Source organism: Chelonia mydas, chromosome 8 (assembly GCF_015237465.2).
Source record: "Chelonia mydas isolate rCheMyd1 chromosome 8, rCheMyd1.pri.v2, whole genome shotgun sequence".
NCBI lineage: Eukaryota > Metazoa > Chordata > Testudines > Cheloniidae > Chelonia > Chelonia mydas.
Genome location: NC_057854.1, coordinates 77,673,183 through 77,694,317, shown reverse-complemented (window position 1 = coordinate 77,694,317; position 21,135 = coordinate 77,673,183). Strand labels below are relative to the sequence as shown.

General features: G+C 44.7%; 1 protein-coding gene across 3 annotated transcripts in view; it reads right to left on the bottom strand.

Annotated features, from left to right (window-relative positions):
* The window catches only part of MCOLN2 (mucolipin TRP cation channel 2), a 43,846-nt gene that overhangs the window by 9,547 nt on the left and 13,164 nt on the right, over nt 1–21,135 (bottom strand). For all 3 annotated transcript variants that reach the window (XM_043521364.1, XM_007068735.4, XM_037907092.2), the window contains exons 4-9: nt 9,444–9,597; nt 8,786–8,879; nt 8,599–8,695; nt 8,153–8,252; nt 3,722–3,837; nt 2,518–2,667 (exon numbers count right to left, since the gene is read on the bottom strand). In XM_043521364.1, the coding sequence (XP_043377299.1) occupies nt 2,518–2,667; nt 3,722–3,837; nt 8,153–8,252; nt 8,599–8,695; nt 8,786–8,879; nt 9,444–9,597 (711 nt within the window). The remainder of the gene's footprint in view (nt 1–2,517; nt 2,668–3,721; nt 3,838–8,152; nt 8,253–8,598; nt 8,696–8,785; nt 8,880–9,443; nt 9,598–21,135) is intronic.

Sequence of the window (21,135 nt, the reverse complement as noted above, 5' to 3'; positions counted from 1 at the left end):
TTGATTTGGCCAATGCTTATTCCTCCCAGCTACCTGTGCAGTAAGACATTCGAGAGTTCGGGAAGCATGATCCACTGGCCCACATTTTCCCAAAATGCCCTGAGACACATATCAGTACATGTGATTACACAAATTTTGTCAAAATATGGTTGAGTTGTGGGGAAAAAAGCTGCTGAGAACATAAAACCATATTTATTGTAACCGAGTCAGATTGATCAGAGTGTGGTGACAGACACTGCTTTACTTGTAGATTTGACAGTCCATTAAGAAAGTGGATTACAGCAGAGACGTTCCCATTCCCACAAGCTGCTGTTTGGGGACAGTTTAGAGGAGACTCCTGTTTGTTGAATGTTTCTTGGTTTTCTTCTTCAGAATACAATTTAGGTAGTGAGTGACCATCAGCTTTTAAAGGAAAGAATTATGGGCAGCATTCATTAGCTAAGCCCTCTGGGGCAGGAACCACCTTTTCATTATGTGCGTAGTGTGTGTACTGTGCCTAACACATGCAGGCCATGATCCGGACCTGTAGAGGTGACTGAAAAAAAAAAAAGTGCTATATACAGCAGCAGTTTCAGGAACAGAAGCCAAGTAAATGAGATGGAATGAACTTCCAGATTCTACTGTACCAAGAATTTTATGGAGAGGCAGATTGGGGTCAGTTCTTCTCAAGAGATCCTGGGATCTTTTGGGTAAATGCTACTGGAGCCCCACTCTCTGCTCAAAGAGCAACATTTCTCTCACCCCAAATGAGAGATGCTGAATAATCCCTCTCCCTGAAAAAGCAGTTCCACCCTTTTGAGAATATCCTCTACCCACATGTTTACCCTTCCTGTTTCCCTCAAGCCTCACCTTAGGACTCTCCCGTAGCAGAGCCAGGTCTCTCCATTTCTTCCTCTTCCTCCCTCCCTGAAGGCTGTTGCTGAACTGCAGCTTTAAAGTGCCTCTCTTATCTACGTGAACAAATTCCACATACACACATGTGGAACTAAGGCGAGATTACTGACTAGACTGTATTCTACGGCTACTATAGCATCTTGGTTGGATTAAGCACTTTTTAAAGAACACAAGTGACTGCTGTTTCCCCCCCACTCCTGCATTCATAAAGCTCACTCCTTCAGCTTTGGTAGCAAGGTCTGTTGTGCCCGTTTGGTACTTAACGTTACATGGCCTAATTTGCTGCATCTTGCACTTAGGGGTGTTCTGCATTGTCATCCTAGGTTTTATGGCAAGTTTTGTTTGGCCATGACTCTATAACTTAATGACAGATTCTTTTTGTGTACTTATATATATATATACACACACACACTATATATATATATATATATTATACACATATATATACACACACACACACACACACACACATACACACACCCCATTTATAAATATTATAGCTTCTGCATTTTTCAGTGTAGTTTTACAGATGCAATACATATATGTTTTGTAAATTTGCTTTCCTTAAAATTATATAGGGATGTCCTTTTAGAAGAGTCTGACCTATATTGTATCCATCATAAAAGATGTATGTTGTTTCCTGTTAACACTGAGGATGTAAATGTAAGAGATAAAACAAAAACCCATAGTGTAATTTGAAAAACTGTTTTAAAGAAATAGCTACTGCAGAAGAAAACTTATTGAAAGAAGTGCTCAGTGTCAGTATTGTGCACTTCATGTGGGGTTATGCCTATGATGGCCACTCAACATAATGAGCGCCCTACCAAATTCACAGCCATGAAAAATGGGTCACAGACCATGAAATCTGATCTCCCCAGTGAAATCTAGCTATTGTAGGGGAAGGGGGCTTCTACCGTGTGCTGGGCTGCAGCTGCTAGCCCTGGCTGGGCTGGGGAGGGACAGGACTTCCTCTTCCCCTGCAGGGGCCAGACCACCTCCAGGAACCTCCTCCAGCTTCAGGAAGCTCTGTGCTTGTTGGTTAGGAAGCCAGCTCTGAAGACAGCGCAGAAGTATGGGTGGCAATCCCACAACCTCCCACGACTCCCTTTTAGGACCCGCATGGTTACAACAGTGTGAAATTTCAGATGTAAACATCTAACACTGTGAAATTGACTATTTTTAAAATCCTATGACCACGAAAAAGACCAAAATGGACCGCGAATTTCATAGGGCCCTGACCATAACATACAGTAGGTGTCTTCCTGCCAGTGGCATTTGACTCAAAGGATGCTGCTATGAGCAACACAATTATGGCCATAAAAAGAGTGGTTTGGTACTCAAGAGGAAAACAGGAGTTCCAAGAGTGAAGGGGCAGAAGACCCTCAGGAGTTTGACTAAACTGAGCTGGTGCCACTGACCAAGAGAAAACTCATATTCCAATGATAACAGACAACAAAAAACAGGTACAGGCAGAGGGGAATATACTACCAAAAGAAGAGAGACCAAACCAAATCACTGTGGCAAAACAGTTAATTGGTCACAACTTTGGTTTTCCTTGCATTAGTCTAATTAAAACCATGCTTAAATACAGCGAAGAAAATATTAAGATGTGTTAACTCTCACCTTGGCTTTTATTTCCATTTTCATTATAGATCCAATGATTGTCATCACATCACTGATAATCACCAGGACATACCATCCATTTATAAACTCCAGACGATCAGCATGACAGACATGACGTTTGTACTTTTCCAGGAAGAAATTCACAAATCTCTGTAGTAAACATTTAGAGATTTGGTTACAGAACCTACTTTTCTCCAGAAAAAAAAAGGAATCTCATACAGGTGCTGCAGTTCTTGAGTACAGCTCAAGTAGAGTACTTAAGTTGGGTCTGTTGGAAGAATATGCCCTAGCAAATACTGTAGAAATAATGTGTGAGCAGCATTAGCAATATCAACAGAAAATAATTATGGGACATTTATATACAGCTCCGTAAAGGGTGACTGCTATCATTATTATTCATTATTACCAACTTCACTTTCTGCATGCCAATCCACAGACTCTCTCCTGTCCCCTACTGATGGGACAGCACTGCTCTCTCAATCCCTCGAAGTCTGACAAAGTCCCCCTTTACTGAACTATGTCCCATTACCTTTTTGATGGTTATAAAAAGACAGTGTGCGGATTAAGATAACTGGATATCATGTATCCTGTGCTCTCTTCTCCCCTCCCCTGTGAACACATTTAGGAACAGATTCCGAGGTACGGAACATATCAGTGTCTCTCACATGTGCATCAGAGGAGGGTGGGGCAACAACATGACACAAAAAGCATGAGGCCCTTTGAGTTCAGGAATTTACCCAGTGAACATTTAAATATCTGGCTTTTTCAGCCTTATAGGGAAAAAAGTTAGTCATATTTGGATTTTGAGGGTGTATGGTTTGCGCAACTTCAAACAAACAAGGACTTGAAGATTTGGGGTGAAATCCGGCACAAATGAAGTCAATGGCAAAACTACATTGACTTCAGTGGGCCAGAATTTCAACCTATGGATCTGAAATGAACATATTTGTATTACAGTATCATGCAGATACTCCAATAAGGACTGAGACTTCATTGCGTACTGTACAAGCATACAATAAACTAAGGCTCCTTCCTAAATATCATGTTGGCTATAATACAGATGCAATACACTCTTGGAGAGATATTTTCCTAGAACAGATTCACTATTTGATAATCCAAAACATAGCACCACTTTGTGGAACTAAACTATGGAAAGCAAATGGAAACAAAAGCAGAGAGAAAAGGCAGACAACGTTGTACTTACTTTTTGCAATTTCAGCGCAAGAACAATGGATCGTGTGCAGAGTATAAGGGAAGCAAAGCAACTTACGATGACAAATCCATCAAAAACCAAAATATATTGAGTGTTTTTCTGAACTACTATAAAAAAAGTACAACAGGAAACAGTTAGATCTTTACATATTTCTTCTGGCACAGAATTCTTTTCATAAGCATTTGAAAACTAATTATATAATAAAAGCTCCCTGAAAGTTTATTATGACAAATTTTGCAACACTTGGTATACTGTCATCTCACTACGGAAATAAGCTATATAGAATACAATACATACATATGGAGTACACAAGAATCCTCCTGAATGTAGATCTGTAATTCAAATCACTGGAGTATTACATGCAGAGGGTTTGCGGGACTGTGCCCCGAAAGTGAAATGAATTTTTTCTTTTTAAAACTATTTGAAGTTAATAATTCATGTACAGGCCAAATTCTGCTCACACACCACGAGTAATCTCGCTATCTTATTGACTTCACTGAAGTTGCAAAAGCAAGGGCAGCATTTGGCCCATTGACACTGTTTACCAAAAGGCTTTTCACCAATGAAGACCTGTAATTAGAAGCCTCCATTTCACCAGTTGCAACTGAGAGCTGCTGTAGCAGTTAGTGGTAAGGGAACAGTATTCCATGCACAGCACTAGGAGTAAGTGACAACCTATATCTTATCCAAGGGGATAAGCAGCTCTCTGAACTTAGTTCTTTACAGGTAAGCAAAGGAGGGATTGATTTTCAATTTCTGTACACATATATAGAATTAAAAATAGATTTTGTAAAAATCTATGTATTCTGGTAGATCCAGGGTCTTAAACAGCTTTTGTTAAAAAAAAAAAAAATTAGTTCAGAGCAAAGCAAGTCAACCATTTATAATGCAGGAGTATTTTAACTCCGTGTTCTCTGATCAACTACTTAATATGCAGACAGAGTACAAAAAGTGGCCAACTGAGACACCATTGTAAGAAGTGATCACACACACCAAATTATTTGGGCTCCAATATAACAGTACACGAATATAGTGAAGATTTGGCTAGGAGGAGAACACAACACATTGTTCCTTAACCACGATCTCATGTAAGGCCCCACAAAGTTTGATCAACTATACCACAGCCCTATATTGTAATTGTGATGGCCACATTCATAATGGTTAAGAAACAGGTTTATATTATTCTGTCATACTGAATCTTGCTCTGAAGTGGAACCTTCAGTACTATTGTCACTTTAGAAAGTGATCCGACAAAGGCTTAATGATAGAAATATAAAGAGGATGCCATTCTTTATTTGTAAGGATCATCAAAAGAACAAGCAGGGAACACTCACTGCTTCTGATAAAGTTTTTAAAAACATAACAAGCGTCAACTAGTTAAAGAGGAATTATTTTGATGTACAGGAAGAAAAGGTGTCATAGGTGTTTGAGTCTGGGTATTTATTATTGGTTAAAAGACCAGGCTAGAATTTCAATTTAATGTATTAAGCTCATTCAGAGCAACAGAAGGGTCAAAACGTATTTTAAAACATTAAAATTTCCCTTGCAGGCAGAGTCTTGTTAAATCCATCACTAGGTAGGTTATTGCAAGGGATATTTATGTCATCTTGATACTTTTATAGAAAGGAGTTAAGCTTATCTGTTTTCTTCATTAGAAGCAATGATTTGCTTAGACATTAATAATAAAAGCACACAAGTTGCAAGTCTCAGTATCCACTAGATATTAGCAAACATCTGTGCCTTCCTCCTCTAAACTCTTTTCATCCCTCCAGATAGGAAGTTGATGAGCTTCAGAAAAATATGAAACAAAAACAGAGAATGTCAAGATCTTGGGATCTAAAGACACACTAATATTTACTGACTTTGAAAATATGTGCGTTGCTATGTACAAGACTTCCTGAACCCAGTGACATGACCTGCTGGTTAAAATGAGTAAGCACTCACCAACATGTCTGTTATTGTCAGAGAAGCAACAGACCATGGCATAACTTCTTTTATGCAATGCGTCTGCATGTGTCTCAAGATCACTACACCAGCAAGCAGGGTCAATTGCTTATTGCATCATGTGGACACAGCAGGACATACAGTGTAGATTCATAATGGTTAACCTGCATGCCCCAACCACTCGTCTGAAGTGGTGAAATAACGAAAATAACTGATGGAATAAAAATCTTATACAATATCCCAAGTCCATCGACCTAGGTCTTAGAAATATCTAAGACAGAATAACATGCTTATTTAAATTTCAAGTAAAGACAGTATTTCTAAACAGTTCTGATAAGTAACACTCAGCATGGTGGATTTGTCAAGAACAAATAGTGTCAAACAAATCTAACAGCTTTCTTTGACAGGGTAACAAGCCCTGTGCATAGGAGGGAAGTGGTAAATGTGGTATAGCTGGACTTTAGTAAGGCTTTTGATACTGTCTCGCATGACCCTCTCATAAACAACCTAGGGAAATACAATCTAGATGGAGCTACTATAAAGGTGGGTGCATAACTGGTTGGAAAACCATTCCCAGAGAGTAGTTATCAGTGGTTCACAGTCAAGTTAGAAGAGCATATCGCGTGGGGTCCTGCAGGGATCAATTCTGAGTCCAGTTCTTTTCAATATCTTCATCAACGATTTAGACAATGGCACAAAGAGTACACTTATAAAGTTTGCAGACAATACCAGGCTGGGAAGGATTGCAAGTGCTTTGGAGGATAGGATTAAAGCTCATATCTTTCTTGAAATTATTTTGGCCAAATTGGAAAAAGTCTAGAGAAGAGCAACAACAATTATTAAAAGCCTAGAAAACATGATCTATGATGGAAGATTGAAAAAACTGGATGCGTTCAGTCTGGAGAAGAGAAGACTCAGAGGGAACATGATAACAGTTTTCAAGTACGCAAAAGGTCGCGCTACAAGGCGAAGGGAGAAAAACTGTCCTGTCATCAGAGGTTAAGGAGAACAAGTAATGGGCTTAAATTGCAGCAAGGGTGGTTTAAGCTGTACGTTAGGAAAAACTTTGTAACTGTCAGGGTGGTTAAACACTGGAATAAATTGCCTAGAGAGGTTGTGGAATCTCCATCACTGGAGATTTTTAAGCGCAGTTTAGACAAACACTTGTCAGGGTTGGTCTAGTTAATACTTAGTCCTGCCTTGAGTGCAGGGGACTAGACGAGATGATCTCTTAAGGTCCCTTCCAGTCCTATGATTCTTTACTCCTGCTCTGAAACAGTTACTCAGGCTCACTCTGATGGTGCAATCCAGCTCTAAAATAGCAAAATCCTTAAGGGACAGGTTTATAAGTGCACTGTCAGACTAACCTCCTCAGAGTGCAAGGGGGTGGCCTCGGTGTTCCTACACTCATGATACCCATATGAAGGAACAGTACCTAAGGGTCATAAGCAAGGGGCTCTATTTCCTAGAGCTGTGGACTTGTTCAGGTCACCCTCAGGATACAGGGTCCATAAAAAATGACATAAAGCTCAGCTGGGAGGATCTGGCCTGTGGTTATGGGCTGCTTCTTTTCACTATACTGGTGTTAAATAAAAGTGGGTCTAACATTTTGTAACTGACATGGGAGAGGGCATAAAAAACAAACACCAATATCACAAGTAGAAACAGGAGAGCGAACTGGGACATGGTGCAAACGCTAGCAGGGTCAGAAAAAGTGGTAATACAGAGTCAGAAAATATGAGATTTGGTGAGACAAAGGCAGAGCCAGCAATAGAAGCCAGATCTCAACTCCCAGCACAGTGGGTTACATCTACTAAATACAAACAGGTTTCAGAGTAGCAGCCGTGTTAGTTTGTATCCGCAAAAAGAAAAGGAGGACTTGTGGCACCTTAGAGACTAACAAATTTATTTGAGCATAAGCTTCCGTGAGCTACAGCTCACTTATGCTCAAATAAATTTGTTAGTCTCCAAGGTGCCACAAGTCCTCCTTTTCTTTTTGCAGATACAAACAGTGAGGGATAAATAGTACAAAGTGTTCACATGCATTTGAAAGGTGCAAATACCAATGTGGTACATGGAAGCGTAACTAGGAAGAAGTCAAAATTTGGAAGAATATAAAAAAAATATTTCCTAATGCTAATGTTTCTGTCAGGGTAGGGATGTAGGCCCCAAGCTTGAACCATTTAAAAAGCACATCAGATAACATATTAGACTTTGTGCTGCAAGGAGTACTCCTATGCATCATTTCCATCTGTAGCTTATATTATCCACTGGTCAATGCTGCCTAAGTGTCCAGGCATTTCAGTAACATTTCTAAAAATGTTGACACTTTAGCCATTTATTTCTGAATATAGCCACAGTTCACATTTGTATATTTGGCTGTAGTCACCGTATATATTCAGAAGTGGAACAGAAGGATATAGATTTACTGGAAACACCAGATTTTCACCATGCAGAGCACATATGCACCATACTTACTAGATCCAGATATATGCCAGTCTTTGCATTCTTGAATATCAGCATCACTATCAAAATAAATTTTTACTTTACCACTGTGGGCTCTGTTGTTGAAAGTAATCTGCAAACACAAGTGTAAAGATTTATAATTTGATGAAAGCAAAACTAGCAAAATTAACAGTGTCAAAAAATGCAGAGTCAAAGTCTAGATTGATACCCACTGGTACTACTTAATCTAGATAATCTATAAATAAAACTATCAGATTAATATAGCTGGAAAAATATATCTGAAACAATATGCAAGTGCAAAAGCAATCAATGATTTTACTTTTTATGAAGAACAAAACATTTAAAAAAATTTGAAGGGCACACTGAATTTCTTCTATTTTGCAGTCAGGACACCAATAAGAAATATGCTGGATTCTAGAACACTTGTTTCCATGTGTAGACAGGTGAAATGCACTTACAGTATTCTGAAAGGCGTAGCAGTCAGGCAATTCTCTGGCATGAATTGTTTGTAGATCAATGCCTTTAAGTTGAAAGGAGATTTCAACCTGTATAAGCCTGAACAGTAAAAATAAAGGCAGTAAATTATATACAACAGATTCCATTATTTTCATGTAATTGGATGGGTCTTCAAAAAACTCACTTTACCTATAAAATTCGAAGTTGAAAAATGATGAATTTATCATCTTCAAATCACCAGATCTCTTAGTGGCTAGCATCTGTGGCTCTAGGTGAATACAGTCTGTGGGGGGGAAAAAAAGATTTTTACAAGTTTCATTCAAAATGACTATTTTACAAATGAAGTAAGGGAGAAAACGGAGGTAACTGGATACTAGTGGACACAGATGTAGGTCCTGATCTCGCAAGCTGCTCATTGTGGGCAACTCCCTGTATCTGTGTAGAGCCCCACTCAAGTTAATGGGGCCACGAGACGGAGCAGGCCCCAATACTGAAAGGTGCTAAAAGCTCCCATTGAAGTGAATGGTGGTTGACAGCATTCAACACCACTCAATATCTGGCCTCTGATCAGCAGCTTCTCTCATACAGAAGGTCAACAGCTGAAAAAAGTCTTCAGAGAAAAAGTCTTACTATGGTGACCTACAATGCTTATGCTGCAAAGTAGTAATTTCTAAGCGGATATTAAAAAAATAAAAGAGGGGAGAAGTGAGTTAATTTTTCTAGGTTAAAGTATGGATTGCCACACAAATAAAATACTAACTTACTCTTGATGATTTCCCATTACAATACATAAAGTGTCCATGGAAACACTTTTTTTTTTTTTTTTAAATTTACAGCTGTACTGTACCTGTTTCAATGGCAATGTCTATGTTCAGCGAATCATTGGAAGGAAGCATTGTGCCTTTCTTGTACTGTTGTTTACAGATCTGTAAACCTGACACATCGTCTTCATCTTGCTCGTAACCAAGTGTGCCCAGGGATATCGTCTTTAATTGGCGGTACTAATTTAAAAATAAAACACACTTTTTCAGTTAACTTAATTATCCTCACATCAGCCTATTCACAAAAAATTACTGATGCCCATAACTGTTTTCTTTGCCCACATTCATTCAAATTTGCTTCCCCCTCCCCATTAACAAATTTAATGGTCCACAGTACCAGCTTTTCATACACACTTTGTATTTCCATAACAAGTTTGATTCCAGGATCTCAAAATTAGTCAAGCCTCAACAAGGCAGGTGAATATAATTATACTCTACAAGGACATTGTGACAGGTTCAGTCACAGAGGCCCCCCTTGGGCCGGCCACCTGATGTGCTGAGACTACCTCGGAGCCTGTTTTCCCTGCCAGCTTGGGCCTTCAGAACTCTGCCTTGTTGAGCCAGACACACCAGTCCACTGCAACACAGACCCAGGTCTGAACAATGTCCCCCAAAAGCTGCAGACTTAACTGAAAAAGGCTTAAGAACTGCTCCTGTCTCCAGTATCCAGATACCCAGTTCCCAATGGGATCCAAACCCCAAATAAATCCGTTTTACTCCATATAAAGCTTACACAGGGTGGGGCAAATTGCTGGTATGAATAGGATGGGTCCCGTGCTTCCTCTTCTCGGTTAGCGGGGCGGGGGGGTGTTCAGGGCGCAGTTTCCTGCCCCTGAACTAGGGTATCTACTGTCCCACTAGTAACCCAGAGAAGGGTAGTGGAGAGGGAGGGACCCGGGCCCACCTTCTACTCCGGGTCCCAACCCAGGGACCCTAGGGATAGTGGTAAACCACTTGAACTAGTGCTTCCTTCCCCTGGGCTACTTCCCTCTCCTGCTCTTCAGCTTGTGGGGCTTCCTGCCCTCTCTCTCTGCACAAGCCGGGTGTCTCTTTACCTAGGATCTTGGTCTTCTAGCCAGCCATGGAACTTCTCCAAACTCTCCTCTGCTCCAACGCCTTCAAACTGCTCTCTGCTCCAACTCCTTCCCCTGGCTGATTGAAGCAGGGGGTTTTTATCAGGTGACTAGCTTCAGGTGCTCTAATTGGCTTCAAGTGCTTTTAATTAATTTATAGAAACCTTTCTTCCCTCTACAGGGAATAAGGCTTCTCCTCATCCTGGGACTTACATATCTCTCCTATATATCACTCTCCTGCTGCCTTCTACTCTCATGCTGTATCACATATCCTCCCCCCCTCCTCAACACCATGGGGTTGGGCTATTTGGGACGAAAGGCAATGCTTTCGTGACAAGCCATCTGCATTGCTGTGTTGGCTTCCGGCCTTATGCCATACTCGGAAATGAAAGGGTTGCAGAAATAGGAACCATCTAGTTGCTCTTGCATTCTTCTCCTTGTTTCTGTGCATCCACTGGAGCGGGGCGTGGTCTGTCACCAGGGTAAATCACCGCTCCAGCAGGTAGTAGCAGAGAGTTTCCATGGCCCATTTTATCGCCAGACATTCCTTTTCAACAACGACGTACTTTTTTGTTCCCTGGGGAAGAGCTTCCGGCTGAGGTACAGGATCGGGTGTTCCTCCTCCCCTACCATCTGCGAAAGGAGGGCTCCTAGCCCTACTTCCGAGGCATCTGTTTGTAGGACAAATTCTTTCTTGAAATCTGGGGCTATGAGCACTGGATGGCAGCAAAGGGCTTTCCTTAAATCTGCAAACGCTCCTTCCGCTGCTTCAGATCATTTTACTATCTTGGGGCCCCGAGCCTTTATCAGGTCTGTCAATGGCCCTGCTCTTGTGGCGAAAAGAGGGATGAATCTCCGATAGTACCCGACTAACCCGAGAAATGCTCTGACCTGCTTTTTACGGACTGGCAGAGGCCAATCTTGTATTGCCTCCACTTTGTTCCATTGGAGTTGCCTCTCCCTACTACATACCCAAGGTATCTGGCCTCAGCTAGTCCTATCACGCACTTGAGAGGGTTGGCAGTGAGGCCGGCCTTCCACAGGGTGTCTAGTACTGCTTCTACTTTCCCTAGGTGCGTTTCCCAGTCAGGGCTATGGATGACTATATCGTCTAAATAGGCGGCAGCATACCTGGCATGGGGTTGCAGCAATTTATCCATAAGTCGTTGGAATGTTGCAGGGGCCCCATGGAGTCCGAAAGGGAGGACAGTGTATTGGAACAGGCCATCAGGTGTGGAGAGAGCAGTCTTCTCCTTGGCGTTCTTGGCCACGGGAATTTTCCAATATCCTTTAGTCAGGTCCAGAGTGGTTAGGTATCGGGTCTTGCCTAACTGATCAACTAGCTCGTCGACACATGGTATCGGATAGGCATCAAATTGGGATACTTCATTCAACTTCTGGAAGTCGTTGCAAAACCTCAGGGTGCCGTCAGGCTTGGGTAATAGGACAATAGGGCTGGATCACTGGTTGTGGGATTCTTCGATAACCCCAAGTTCCAACATCATCTTCTTCACTTCTGTCCTAATTTCCTCTCTTTTAGCTTCCATTATCCAGTACGGTCTTATCGTCACCCTTATTCCGGGCCTGGTGACGATATGATGTTGGACCAGTGTCGTACGGCCCGGCTGTGTACAAAACACATCTTGGTTCCATTGCATCATATCAGTGACCTCTGTTCGTTGTTCTGGGGCTAACTCGGGGGACATGCTCACCTGCTCCTGTGGGTCGTCCGTCTGAGGTGGAGCTCTCCGAATGACCAGGCACGTCTCTTGGTCATGGCAGGGCTTCAGTAAGTTTACATGGTAGATCTGCTCTGGTCTTTGGCGGTCTGGTTGTCTGACCTTATGGTCCACTTCCCCAGTGGCTTCCACTATCTCATATGGTCCATGCCAGCTGGCCAGGAGTTTGCTTTCCGCTGTCGGCACTAGCACCATCACCCGTTGTCCCAGCTGAAATTTCCGTACTTTCACTCAGCGGTTATAATATGTCCGCTGGGTCTCTTGTGCTTTTTCCAAATGTTCTCTTACTATAGGGTTTACTTGAGCTATTCGCTCTCTCATCTGTGTCATGTGTTCAAGGACATTCTTTCCTGGGTTGGGTTTATTCTTCCCAGTCTTCCTTGGCGATACATAATATTCCACATGGGTGGCGTCCGTATAGTAGCTCAAAGGGAGAGAAACCGGTGGACGCCTGGGACACTTCCCGTATTGCAAACATTAGGTATGGTAGAAGGGTATCTCAGTCTTTTCTGTCCTGTGCTACCACTTTCCGGATCATACCTTTAAGTGTGCGGTTAAACCGCTCTACCAGTCCATCTGTTTGTGGATGGTAGACTGAGGTCCATATGGCATGGATGCGGAGCAGGGTATATAAGTCCTTCATTAATTTCGACATGAAAGGGGTTCCTTGGTCAGTCAGGATCTCCTTAGGGATGCCCACTCTGGCAAAAACCTGAAGTAGTTCTTTTGCAATTGCTTTTGATGTGAGGTTTCTTAAAGGAATGGCTTCTGGACACCGTGTGGCATAGTCAAGGATGACTAATATGTTTCGGTGGCCCCGTGCTGATCTTTCCAGTGGGCCCACTAGGTCCATGGCTATCCTTTCGAAAGGGACTTCAATAATAGGCAAAGGTACTAATGGGGCCCGCAAGTGAGGTCAGGGGCTATGCAACTGGCATTCTGGGCAGGAGGTACAATAGTGTTGGACGTCTGCGCATATTCCTGGCCAATAAAATCTTCTTAGGACTATCAGGTGTCTTGTCTACTCCTCGATGTCCCCCAAATAAACGACTGTGAGCTAACTCTAGTACTGCCCTGTGTGTTTTCGTGGGATTAAGAGCTGCTCTACTTCTTCCCCTCGACTTTGCACTATTCGGTAGAACAGATCATGTTTGATCACATAATAAGGCCTTGGGCCTTTGGTCTTTCCTTCCACAGGTATGCCATTTACTTCCACTACCTCCTCCCTCACATTCACATATAGTGGGTCATTGGCTTGGTCCTGCCCGAAATTCTCATGTGCGGTACCAATTTGACCTAACTCCATCGGACCTATTTCTTCTCCGCCCCTTGGGTTGCCCCTACTTGGGCTATGAACTGCCTCCGAGTCCTCACTGGCCTGAATTGTCTCCTGGCCTCCTGAACGGGTTCGCTTACCAACAAGGGAGGCTTTCTGGCTCTCTGCTAGAATCCTGGTCCCTAGCCTTTTATCTGCCCTCTTTTCCCACCTAGACTTTTGGGGTTTCCCGGGGGATGAAAATAGCTCTGGGGCAAATTCAGCAAAAATTGAGGTGAGGCTATCTGTAGGTGCCTCCGTCTCAGCCCGGGGGTTGCTACCGTCCCCTGGCTCTACTCGGGGGGAGTAAGTTCTCAAACCCGGGGAAGTCCCTACCAATTAAGACTGGGTAGGGGAGCCTAGGGACCACTCCTGCAGCTACCCTGGTAGTGTTTCCCTGGATCTCAATCCATACTGGGATTGTGGGTTAGAAATTTACGGTGCCATGAACGCATGTTACCCCTGTAGTTTTGGCCCGGGTTAGTTGGTCTTGCCCCACCAACTTCCCCGAGACCAGTGTGACAGCACTCCCGGAATCTCCTAATGCTATGGTAGCAATACCATTCCATCTTTACTGACCCTGTATACCTATGTGAGGTCATTGCGACCCCTACCAGGCCGATTAGGCCACACTCGTAACACCGACTCCTTATCCCGGTTGCCGCCCTCTGCCTGGGGCTATTTGGTCGGCCGCCCCAGCCCTCTCTTCCCAAACCCCCAGGTCCCTTCTTGGCCTTGGGCCATTCCTCAGTGTCTTTCCTCCCAGTTATGGTTTTTCTGTAGTTCTTGACAATCTGGGGCCTTGGGTTTTGGGCTGTCTTCCTGGTTTGCCGTGTCTCACCCCCGGGGTCTGGAACCGTTCACGGGCTGCCAGCTGTCTTTCCATGAGGGAGACCAACTCATCGTAGGTAGAGGGGTCATTCTGGACAACCCAAGCCTGAAGGCCTGGTAGTAGCCCCCTCATATCCTGGTCCAGTACCAGGAGCTCCATCATTTTTTCAGAGCTGAGGGCCTCAGGGCGCAGCCATTTCTGGATCAGGTCATACAATTACGATCAGGGTGTCTTGTCCTCTGTACACTGCCATTCATGAAACCTCTGGGCTCGTAACACTGTGGTTACTCCGGATCTGGCCAGGATCTCTGCCTTCAGCTGGGGGTAATCCTTCGCAGTCTCTATAGCCATATCGTAGTAGACCTTCTGGGCCTATCCACACAGGAATGGGGCGAGGATACCAGACCACGGATTTCTGGGCCAGGCTGCTCTCTCAAATGCCAGGAGGTATGCCTTTACATCATCCTTCCGTGTCATTTTCCGCAGGCAGTGGCTGGCCCGTATAGTCCAGGTTTCCTCACAATTGTGGTTCTGCTCCATAAGGGCCTTCATCTGGTTTGCCAGCTCCTGTAGCAGAGCTCAGTCCTGGGCAGCCTGATTCATCAGCAGCCAATTAGTCTTCTGCTACACCAGAGTCGCTTCCTGTTGGGCGGTTGCTTGGATTTGGATAGCCTCCTGCTGGGCCACAGTGGCTTGTATTAGAGCCTTGACCACGTCGTCCATCTTGGGGATGGGATGGTTTTGGTTAACCCTGGTTTAAGTCCCCAGTGCGGAGATCCCACCCGACCACGTGTGGCAAATTGCCAGTATGATTATGATGGGTCCCGCGCTTTCTCTTCTTGGTGGGGGGTTTCAGAGCGCAGTTTCCTGCCCCTGAACGAGGGTATCTACTGTCCCACTAGTAACCCAGAGAAGGGTAGTGGAGAGGGAGGGACCCGGGCCCACCTTCTACTCCGGGTCCCAACCCAGGGACCCTAGGGATAGTGGTAAACCACTTGAACTAGTGCTTCCTTCCCCTGGGCTACTTCCCTCTCCTGCTCTTCAGCTTGTGGGGCTTCCTGCCCTCTCTCTCTGCACAAGCCGGGTGTCTCTTTACCTAGGATCTTGGTCTTCTAGCCAGCCATGGAACTTCTCCAAACTCTCCTCTGCTCCAACGCCTTCAAACTGCTCTCTGCTCCAACTCCTTCCCCTGGCTGATTGAAGCAGGGGGTTTTTATCAGGTGACTAGCTTCAGGTGCTCTAATTGGCTTCAAGTGCTTTTAATTAATTTATAGAAACCTTTCTTCCCTCTACAGGGAATAAGGCTTCTCCTCATCCTGGGACTTACATATCTCTCCTATATATCACTCTCCTGCTGCCTTCTGGCCATGCTGTATCAAAAGGGTATATTCAAATTATCTGCCCTCTAACATTGATAGAGATATGCACAGCTGTTTGCTCCCCCAGGTGTTAATTACTTACTCTGGGTTAAATAATATGCAAAAGTGATTTTATTAAATATAAAAAGTAGGATTTAAGTGGTTCCAAGTAATAATAGACAGAACAGAGTAAGTTACCAAGCAAAATAAAACAAACACACGCAAGTCTAAGCTTAATACATTAAGAAACTGATTAGAGAAAATCTCAACCTCAGAGATGTTTCAATAAGCTTCTTTCATAGACTAGACTCCTTTCTAGTCTGGGCCCAATCCTATCCCCAGTACAATTCTTGTTCCAGCTCAGGTGGTAGCTAGGGGATTTCTCATGACTGCAGCTCCTTTGTTCAGTTCCACCCCCTTACATAGCATAGGCACAAGGTGGGAATCTTGTCTCTCTGGGTCCCCAACCCTCCTTCTAAATGGAAAAGTACCAGGTTTAAGATGGATTCCAGTACCAGGTGACATGGTCACATGTCCTGGGAGATCCCAAGCCTTCATTCTTCCTGGCCTGACTCACAGGAAGGCTTGCAAGTAAATAGAGCCATTTACAACCAATTCTCCTAGTTGATGGGAGCCATCAAGATTCCAAACCACCATTAATGGCCCACACTTTGCATAATTACAATAAGACCTCAGAGTTATATTTCATATTTCTAGTCTCAGATACAAGAATGATACATTTATACAAATACGATGAACACACTCAATAGATTATAAGCTTTGTAATGATACCTTACAAGAGACTTTCTGCATGAAGCATATTCCAGTTACATTATATTCACACTCATTAGCATATTTGTCACAGACATGTCAAAGGTCACACAGGTAGTTAGTAACAGGGCCAGTCACAGCTGTACTCCAGCCATAGGAATTATGATACCTACAGACAGATTTCACGATTATGACAGAAAGGGGCCATGACCAGGACACACTGCAGTGCAGGGTCAAAGTGAAGGAGCTGCGGAACGCCAACCACAAGGCAAACTGCCACTCTGGTGCTGTGCCGAAGAGCTGCTGGGTCTGCAAAGAGCTGGACAACTCAGTGGTGACCCCAATTCCACTGCGAAGACCACTGTGGATACTTCGGTGGCTCGCGTGCCAGTTGAGAGTAGACCGAGCCAGGAGGAGGAAATCTCAAATAAGGATGTGGAGGGGGACCCAGAGGCAGAGGATGACTCAGAGGTCAGAGATGCAAGCAGCCAAGAGCTCTTTTCTACCCCGGAGGAGGCTAACCAGTCACAGCTGTTGGATCTTGGTGAAGCGCAAACATGAGAGGAGGCCCCTGGTAAGTGAATTTGATTTTGGGAATTGCTGAGGTGAGTTGTTGGGGGCAGGAGGGTTGCAGAAAGCAGACTTGTGTCTGTATGATGCATGTACCACCACATACCTAGTCTGAGCAATGGAACAGGCTGTTGATTGACTCCCTCACTTCACGGGAAGCTGCCTCAGAGATCTCCACAAAACTCTCATGGAGATACTGGGCAATCTGCTGCCACAGGCTCTTTGGCAGAGCTGCTTTGTTTCTTGCCCCATTAATGGTAACTTTCCCGTGCCACTGTGTGGTCACAGGGGGGAGAGAAGAATCATTGTTGCACACAGGCAAGCCACATATGGGCCAGGGCAGAAGCCGCAGTCTTGGAGAAGACTCTCCCTTGATTCCCTGCTCACCCTCAGCAGCGAGATATCTTCCATAATGATCACATTCTGTGGAAAATGTGGAGACAGGAATGATTATCAGGCCTCCCCTACAGTGCTGGCTCTCCCCATGAGCCACATGCAGTGTGTACAGTACAGTCCAGGAACACAGATTTACCCTGCCCCTGTGGCTATTCACCATTTTGGGGGTCTTGTGGGTCATGTGTGCTTGCCTGGGGTAAGCCAGTTAGCGACAGGTACGTGAGTACTGGCTGTGTTTTAAATCACTGAATCAGTGGTCTGTGCATTGCAAACAATATTGCTTCTGTAAAATATTGCATTTAAACTTCACATAGCTGACCTTGGGAGCACAGCCTCCCTCTTTGTTATCGCCAGCTGAACGGCTGCGCAGAATTAGAAAGCAGCCAAGAAGAACTGAAGAGGACTTTCTGCGTGATGTCATGATGCACTCTGCGGCCGAGACACAGTAATTGAAAGAGTGGCAGGACAGCGAGAAGGACCGAAAGGAGAATGCAGCGCGCCAGAATGAAGCCACGGAGCAGCTCTTAAGAGTTATGAAGCACCAAGTGGACACGCTCCAGGCGATACTTGCACTGCAAACCAAGCAGCTCCGCACCCACCATCCCCTGCAGCCGCTGTTGCAAAACTTTCCCATGCTCCCCCCCAGACACCGCCAACACACTCTTATCAACCTCCTGGCTCCAGTCTGTACCCACATCATTCCATTCCTCCCCTGTCAGTCCAGCACTGCGGATTCTCAGTACCCACTGCACTCAACACCCATTTCTCTGCAGTTTGGCCCTGCTGACGTACAGTACCTGCTGCATTGTACTCCAAAGGAGAAGGTTGGATATGATCCCTGAACATACACAAATCTTTAGCCGTCCTAGGACCCCTCCTCCTCCTGGGACCTTCCCTTCCCTCATCCCCCTCAGTGCTGATGTGGTTTTTTTGTTTGACTCTCTCCTCTGGTTGTTGTTTTTTTTAATAAAACAGTTGTGTTGCTTTAAAATCACTCTTTATTCTATTAATTGAAAGCCAGCAGAGCCCTGCAAAGCAACAGACGGTTATGTTAAACCTTCATATTGCATCATCTGCACCAATCACAATCACCTCCTAGCACTACAAGCACTGCACTTCAGCACATAGCAACAAATATTAGTGGCTTTCAACTTCAAATTGCTGCCTCAAGGCATCCCTGATCCTTATGCCCCCTCCCTGCCCCCTCAATAGCCCTGGTCTCTGGCTGTTCAAACTCAGCCTCCAGGTGCTGAACCTCAGCGGTCCAGCCCTGAGTGAAGCTTTTACCCTTCCCTTCACAAATACTATGGAGCATACAGCACACGGCTATAAGCATTGGAATATTGTCATTGGCCAGGTCCAGCTTCCCACAGAGGTAGCACCGGCAGGCCTTTAAACGGGCAAATGCACACTCAGTAGTCATTCTGCACTTGCTCAGCCTGTTGTTGAACCGCTCCTTGCTGCTGTCAAGTTGCCTCATGTATGGCTTCATAAGTCATGGCATTAAGGGGTAGGCGGGATCTCCCAGGATCACAATGGGCATTTCAACTTCCTCTATGATCTTCTGGTCCAGGAAGCCTCCTGAACAGGCCAGTGTTCCGAAAGATGCATATGTCATGCACCTTTCCAGACCAGCCTGCGTTAATGTCTGTGAAAAGCCCAAAAATGATCCACAAGCACCTGGAGAACCATTGAGAAATACCGCTTCTGATTAACGTACTCAGTGGCTAGGTGGTCTGGTGCCAGAATTAGAATATTGGTGCCATCTATCGCCCCTCCGCAGTTAGGGAACCCCATTTGTGTGAAGCCATCCACAATGTCACACATGTTGCCCAGAGTCACGGTCTTTTGGAGCAGGATGCGATTAATGGCCCTGCAGACTTCCATCAACATGAGTCCAACGGTCGACTTTCCCACTCCGAACTGGTTAGCAACCAATCGGTAGCAGTCTGGAGTAGCCAGCTTCCACAGTCCAATTGCCACACGCTTCTCCAACAGCCGGGCAGCTCTCATTCTCATGTCCTTGCACCACGGTGTTGGGGCGAGCTCATCACACAGTCCCAGGAATGTGACTTTCCTCATCCGAAAGTTCTGCAGCCGCTGCTCATCATCCCAGACATGCAACACGACGTGATCCCACCACTCAGTGCTTGTTTCCCAAGTCCAAAAGCAGCGTTCCACTGTGGTCAGCACCTCCGTGAATGCCACAGGCAATCTCGTGTCATAGCTACTATGCGTGGCGAGTTCAACATCGCCCTCCTCTTGACTTTGTACAGTAGTATAAGGAATAACTCCACTGCCACTTGTGACGTGTTGCTCAGAGCGAGCAGTATACTGGTCAACAGTTCGGGATCCTTTCCTGCAGACCGAAGAGTGCAGTACATTCTTTGTGTACTCTTTGCAGTACACAAACCATTGAAAGATGGTGCCAAATGCAGGCGGACACAGGGATTGCTGGGGTGTGAAGCAATGCATCATGGGGCATTGGGACAGGACCCAGGATGCCCCATGACCCCCCCGTCTTCCTACAACTCTTAGTGGCAGAAGAGGAAGAGATACTCTGTGGGATAGCTGCCCAGAGTGCACCGCTGCGAATACCGCTGCAAGTGCAAACACACTATTGTGCAGGCACCTGATGAAGGGAAACCGCTGTTGTGGGTTCACACTACCGCTCTCTGAGCAGCGCTGTAACTCCCGGCACTGTAACTCTGCCAGCGTAGACATGCCCTTAGATTTCAGCCTACTTCTGACAACACCCCAGACACATCCCAACCTGGTGTTAGAACAATTAGTATCACAGAGGGTCCAAGTCTCCTAGTTGCCATGGACAACATTCCTCACAGGTTATCATGGAACACTGCTGACACACTTGGAAGGTCTAGTGTCAGCTGCAGCATAAATCAGTCCTCAAACGGTTGTTATGGACAACTGCATATTTACATGCAGAGCTCTCCTTTAAAGGTGCTCCACAAGGCTCTTTCGATCCTGCTGTTCAATGTCTATTAAAGCCACCAGAAGAGATGATGGACCCAAACCCATTAACAAGCTAACACTACTCAGCTCCGCATCTTCTTTATGGCAAATGCAGACAGAACCATTTGCCAACAGTCCCAGTACCCACGTGAGAACAATGCCTGGATTAAAAGTAGATGAATGAAGGTAAGTCTAGGTAACAAAACCAAGTTAGTGGAAGAGAAAAATATGGAGAAATTAATCAACACCATTCCTTCGATAGATGGAGACGTAATCAGTTCTCCGACTGACAAGATGCTATGCAAATTAGGGGTCCTCTGAACTCCTCACTGTACCTGGATACCATCTCTAGCAGTGGTTTCCCCACATGCACACTCTCCTAAAGTTGACTATCCTCCTTATGGATGAATTACCCAGCCATGCTGATCCATGAGTTCACCACCTACAGACTGGATCACCAGAACAGGAAGTTAAAGCAAGGTCCCTAAAAAAATTTCCAGCATGTTGAGAAGGAGCGGTTTGCAGCACTCTGCGTTGCTTTGCAGGCAAACATATCATCTTGATACTCTATGAAACCACGCTTGTTACGTTTGATAATGGGACATCTTTTTGACATAAATTTCCCCATAATAAAAATAATACCCAGATTAGACAGAAAATGTAAGAAAATCAGCAGAGAGGGTATGTTCTG